This window comes from Perna viridis, chromosome 2, assembly GCF_037379345.1.
Source record: "Perna viridis isolate PV_CMFRI_1.1 ecotype Kerala chromosome 2, ASM3737934v1, whole genome shotgun sequence".
Classification (NCBI taxonomy): domain Eukaryota; kingdom Metazoa; phylum Mollusca; class Bivalvia; order Mytilida; family Mytilidae; genus Perna; species Perna viridis.
In genome coordinates, this window is record NC_142446.1 from 63,324,665 (window position 1) to 63,331,407 (window position 6,743).

Consider the following 6,743-nt stretch of genomic DNA (forward strand, 5'->3'; position numbering starts at 1 on the left):
TATGGTAAGGGACACAACTCCTACAAATCATTCGAACGTTTGTACTTACCATTTTACATCAATCTCATGTAAGCATCGTGTTTTGGTGAAATTGATTATGATACAAACATATCACTGATTTCAATGGTTATGTCCCTTACCCCAAAATGTACCTCCTTAAATGGTGTTAACATTGAAGTTGCTTTCATACATGTGGACGTGGGGATAAAAGCAAAATAAGTACATGGACCTCTACTCCGATGAAAAGATATTGTTTGCTTATTTGGTAAGTTTTAGTAGTATTAGACGTTCCTCTGATGACACATGGATTTCTAGAGACATATCAACTCAGATAGAAATAGGATTTTCGAGTTTCCTATATTTAGACGCACAAATTCGACTCTCCAAATTATTGTATGTTACATGTATAAACGTCTCAAATTACGTACATGTGTACCATTCGAAAGCTTCTTCTACTATATCTGTACAAAACATTTTTTCTTGTTTTCATAGAGAATTAACAAAATCAATTAACTTAATGTTCTGCTTATGTCAAAATCTAGGACATTAATTGTCTAGATTATTTAAGTCAAGATATTAAGAATGCAAACTGAAAACTTTGCTTCAAGCTTCATCGTGCAGTATTCCACATACATTTATGATTCCTTACATCACAAAATATGTTACGGTACAAAGCCATATTTTGCTAACAACAGAAGTGTAAACAATAAATTTTAAAATAAATATACAAGACTAGATGTTTGTTTGCATATGTGCTGTAGCCTTAATATCTAGTGTATAGCAAGTTACATATGTAGCAATAACTTGCGACAAAAATTGTCAAATCTGAATGAACTTGATAAAATTTTATGCTTATTGGTATTTAGCTGGATCATGGCATAAAATATCTTAATTCATCTAAATTTCTTGAAATGGCATTGTTATCAAGAAAATTAATGCTAGCTTACACTTCATGATGCATTCAGGAACAAAATATAAATTTCTGACTTCAAATCTTGTTTTTCGCAACCATAGATTTTTTTTTCTAAAATATGTTTTTTTTCAATTTTGTTGTGAATGTTTTATAGAAGTTACAAAACATTTGTTTAAGTTAGACTTGTTCTTGCGTGTTAAATACAGTCATATAAAATGTGTTTAGAAATGCTTCAGTCCTAATTTTAATGTGTTATTAAAACTATGAACGAAAACATTTCTTTAAGGAATGTCCTTGATATTGGCTTTATCAGAACCTTAACACAATTAAGCAGGTCTCAGCATTACTGTAAACGCTCATTCACCTACATCAACACTTAAAACTCACTTTTTGGGTGTATATAATTAAGGCAACGATATTTTCAGCATGTCTGTAAAATTCAGCCCCTTTTTTTTCTTTTTCAGCGGATTACAATTGTAATAAAAACGTAAAAAGTAGAAATTTGAGAATTACCGATTTTCTTCAATTTCTTCACCCGCTATTGTCAATACGGTACTTTAAGTACATGTACCATAGTACGAATAAATATTACTTAACAATCGATTTTTTTTTTCAGATAAGCATAGGAAAAATATTTAAGCTATTCAAACTGCATTTAGGGAAAGAACTGCTATCCATACCCCTAAACTATCATTGTGTTGCACAATTTGCCTGACACTTATAATTAGATGTAGCTTGGCATTGTTACAATGTAACAAGAACAAACATACAAGTAAAAACGAGTCAGATTCGGACCCCTTACAGATGAGATAAAAGCTTGGTGTCAGACTACTATAATGTATAAATGGGTCGGATACGGACCCCTTACAGATGAAATATAAGCTTGGGGTAAGGTTGCTACAAAGTATAAACGAGTCAGATACTGACCCCTTACAGATGAAATATGAACTTGGTGTCAGGTTACTACAAAGTAAAAACTTGTCAGATACGGACCCCTTACAGATGAAATATAAGCTGGGTGTCGGGTTACTACAATTTATAAACGGGTCGGATACGGACCCCCTTATAGATGAAACATAAGCTTGGTGTGAGGTTACTACAATATATATAAACGAGTCAGATACTGACCCTTCACTCCTAAATATGACATTTCTGTTTGTTTTCTATCAGTTAATTCATGTTTGTTTAGTGTCTTGTCTTGTCTTTTTGTTTGTTTTTGTTTGTTGTTAAGTGTCTTCCGCGGATTATCGATATCTAGTTCGTTTCTCGTTCTTATTGGGATTTATTTGCTTTTAGTTCCTTAACAATGGCTCATAAGTCTTCGAGCTAAATGACATCACAACAACTGTGACACCAGTGTGAGTTGTTTACAAAACATAAATAACAGGAAGTGAATACAGCTGGCTTACTGTACACTTCAGTGTTTTTCTCAGATTAATGTAGAGTATGCACTGTGTTGTAGTGCAAACATAGTATTAATATAATCACTCAATCACTTAGATTTTCACTTTCTAACAAATACGGCACTTACAGGTTTCGAACGCCATCATTCAAACTGTTAAATGTACAACTTCACTGATCATCAATTGTACGATATACAGTCTGGGTAATATGTACATATACAACCAAGAAAACTTGCTTCTTACTGAAATGCAGTTGTCTACATACAAAAAAATATCTGTAAGTATTTCCTTTACTCTTGAACGCAAAACTGCAATTATTCACAATTTCCTTTCTCTTACCTTTGTGTTCAATTCTCCTTAATATGTCCAAATATAGATTGCTTCGTAATCTCTATTATCTTGGTATGAAGTGAACACAGCAGATAACTTCAATTTCAAGGTAACTAAGATATGTGTATTCACCATCATATCGGAAAGGACATTCCTATATCTGAATTTCTTTTCGCTTGATAACGATTTTCATTAATACAAGTACAATCGCAGTTTTTTAAACCAGGCTATAAATGGGTAAGCAGGTAAAGAAAGTTCTAGACCGATTTGGGGGAAGGTATGGGGGCAGGGCCATCTCCACTAAACTGCGAAAAATATAACAATCTTTTGGCCTCCAATTAATCTTGAGAAACACACACAATAGTATTGTTTCTGCTTGCACTGGTAAAAAATAATACTAGTTCGGCGAAATTTAATTGCATGTTTGTAATCACCGTCACAACGTTTTAGACCAGCTGATAACGCCCCGGTTAATTGATTAATGTGGGAGCTTACGGATATACCCCTATCTTAATTCAAAATAGATATAAATATAAAATCTAAGTGAATTACACAAGCAAATAAGTAATCTTAAAAAATGGATTTTATCAAGTAATAAATGAAAGATTGAAAATGCACTGAAAGTCGCCCGTGTAAACAAGTTGAGCCGATTTGTGAAACATTTTTTTTTTGTAACTACATACAGATTTTCATATAACCTGTGTTCATAGGAGATAGAAATTATATAGAATGTACTGTAGAAGACAAAATTAAGGGAGATAATTCTTTCTCCCAGTCATAGGCTTCATTCACACCGCACGAGCGAGTAATTTCCTGCCACGTGCCGGGAAATTAAAATGTCACATGAAGACTCCCACGCTTACCATGTTTGCATTTGTTATTCATATAATAATTGTTGATCAATTAAATAGTTGTTGATTTACGAATGTTATTCATATTTTGAAAGATTAGTTGGTAGTGTATCAACTAATTAAATCATAATGGTAGTGATATCGATGACGCAATGACTTGATGACTGGAGGGGAGGTCCTTGATGACGTATACTCGGCGTCACATAAATAACATACTGTTAAAATTTGAATAAAAATATTTTCTACGTCTTTATTGACACCTACCGTCGTTTAAATTGTCTTAAATGACTTGCTCATTCGTTTAGCCAAACGGCTTCTCCCTAAACATTGAATCGTTAAATTCCGGTCAGATTTTAATTCTCGGTGCCAAAATTTACATCGTAAAAAGTCGGCCATGTTTACAGTGATCGGGTTGCTAGGAGATGTTGTTTACGTTTAAATGGTTTGTCCATAAACCGATGAACCCAGAATGCATTTCGGCGTTATTTCGGATATCTCGGATTTATTTTACGCGAACAACGTACAATATCGAGAAGTTGATCAAGCAGACGATTGTCACCGGAGTTCGACTGGAACTTACGAACTTCGTTTGTAAACAAATCGTCCCGTAGAAACCAACATGGCGGATATTAGTATGGGATTTTCCCGTAAGGATTTGTTACGCATGATTTAAGCTAATAAGCGACTTGTTTAGGGAGAAGCCGTTTGGCTAAACGAATGAGCAAGTCATTTAAGACAATTTAAACGACGGTAGGTGTCAATAAAGTCGTAGAAAATATTTTTATTCAAATTTTAACAGTATGTTATTTATGTGACGCCGAGTATAGTTGATGTTGGAAGAATTTAGGGTGTTGTTTAATTTATTTTTTTTTGGTTTTATTCATGGGAGAAAGAGATTCTCCCTCTCTCGGGGATTAAAGGATGTCTCCACTCTAATTAAATTTTAGAGTTTTACTATCTTAGTTTGTCATTTGGTTGTTGCACTTTCTAGACAAAAACCAAACAGATTGTTTATGAAAATAGCACATTGCACGAGTTATCGTTCTTGATTTGGTTTGATTTAGTTGACTTTTATCGGAGATGAAATAAAATACAAATTTGAAAACGAAAAGGACTACATGTATGGTTACGCATAAATATAGTTTGAAGACCAAAAAAGCATTGTTCGTTCAGTGGGTTATTTAACACCATGAATCACCTCTACTATCGACTGTGGCTGGAGTTTATATGGACTGGTACTTTAATCATCCTAATATGATGAAGGTGAAACCTATTAACGCTCCCGAAGAAACATTAATTAAAAACAACTTTGATAATTTTGGTCGGCTCTGATTTGATATTTTTTACTTATAACCTTTAAGTATGGCAAATTTTGTAATAATATATATTTGTCCTAAAGCATTTTACTGATTGTCGTGGTCTGATATGTCTATTGGGCGATATGTCCGGCATTCATACGGAATTATTGGTTGTCATAATCCGAAATGTCTTTGGGTCGAATTGTCCGGCATTGGTTAACATTATGGTTCTTATGTTTGCGAAACGTCTTCAAAGATTTCTTTTGTTGCATTTAGTTTCGTTTCATTCTGTCCATTTTGTAAAGTTAAACTATGTTTTTATAACGATTTGATTCATTTTATCGAATAATTCGTTTCGATTCTTTATTTTATCGAGTATTTTCTTTTCGTTTTGGTTCGTTTTCGTTTCGCAATTTTTATGACCCGAGAATTATGGGTAATATTGATTACGTAATTTTCGTAAACATCTGGACGCCATACTGCAGACTATAAGGCCAACCCTATCTTGGAAAATCTATGATTCGATTTGTATTTAATCATCGAAACTAGCAAATATTTTCCGAGACTGGTTTGGCTCTCAATCGCACATATACAAGTATACGCAAATGAAGCTGCCATTATGCTGTTTTTCAGCTCCTGAAAATGCAGGTACAAACCGGATATTGATGCTTTTTCTTGCCATAAGTATACAGAACCAAGTTGATAATACAACCATAAACGCTCCCTTCGAGAGCGTATCACATGTTACATTATTATATAATAACATTTTTTATTACACTATCAACGTTTTATTGTAAAACCTTTGGAATATAAATTGTACTTGTTTTTCTTCTATTCTGGGTTTATGTCAGTATTACAATGTGTTGCACAATATATATACGGTCCTATTTAAAACGTATAGGAACGTCTTCTTATCCTCATTATGTAACTTTAAATATAAGGAGAAAGAGTCAACATTCGAAATATTGGTAACTTTAGGGTCCCGTTCAGGAGCATATTGAGAAAAAAATAGCATCTTGGGGACAGAAATAGTTCAAATCAAAATATTGTTGAAGCTCAACTACAGAAATAACTTGCATCAAGATAGTCAGAAGCTCGACTGAAGCTCGAACGGAGAAATCATTTGCATCAATTATTATTATTAAGACATGACAGAAAATTGACTGAAGCTCGAAAATTCTTTTTCAATAAGTTCAATATATCATCTATGTAAATAACAGGAACAAATAAAATAACATTTTAAAAATGCTTTCCTTATTCGAGCCATTCTAAATCCCAATCCTATACGAAATGCTTGTCCTGATCCCCTATTCCATACTCGAGTCTCCCAATTACCCCATACAAGTTCTATTTATTGTAATCTCAAGAAAGAAAAAAAAACACGAACAGAAAATAGTTCTTACCGAGGAGTTTAGTTCCAAACTCTGCAATTCCATGACTCAAGTCGCATGCATTAGTAAAAATATTACACGTACCTTCCTCTGTAATTCATGCTTCCTGCTAAGTGCAGGGAAAATATCATTTCATACTATTGAATAGTGAACTTTCTGTCAATACGTCCTGCGTTGTAGCTATTTAACCGAATATAGAAAATATATCTCAGAGATAACAATAATCGATCACGTATAATGATGTTATTCTATTGGTATATTTTGTGTTAAAACAGGTTTTATATGTTTCATAATAAATAACTTAAAATCAAAACACAAGGTTAAATAAATTGCCAACAAGATGTCCTCATAGTTTTTTGTTAAATTACGGCGTTGTAAATTATTAATAAATAAATAATAATTTTTAAAAAATTCTGTAAGACAATCAGTAAATTATATGTGGAATCGATTTGCTTCATATGTTGCGGTTTACATATAAAATCATAAATTTCCAAAAACAAAAAAATCGAATGAATACAAGGGAATCAAGCGGGACGACGCCAAAACCTACCTGCTCG

At 33.0% G+C, this 6,743-nt stretch overlaps 1 protein-coding gene across 11 annotated transcripts in view; it reads right to left on the reverse strand.

The window, feature by feature from the left end:
* LOC148626415 (uncharacterized) overlaps positions 1 to 6,412 on the reverse strand; it is a 32,247-nt gene extending 25,835 nt beyond the window's left edge. For 4 of the 11 annotated variants that reach the window (XM_088570389.1, XM_088570386.1, XM_088570385.1 and 1 more), the window contains exon 1: positions 2,656 to 2,695. Coding sequence is in view for 1 of the 11 variants with exons in the window: in XM_088570380.1 (XP_088426506.1) it covers positions 6,271 to 6,317 (47 nt within the window). In the remaining 10 variants the exon portion in view is untranslated. Of the gene's footprint in view, positions 1 to 2,655; positions 2,782 to 6,198 lie in introns of those variants that run through there. The other 7 variants (XM_088570388.1, XM_088570381.1, XM_088570384.1 and 4 more) reach the window with 5 other exon arrangements.
* Positions 6,413 to 6,743: the final 331 nt, after the last annotated feature.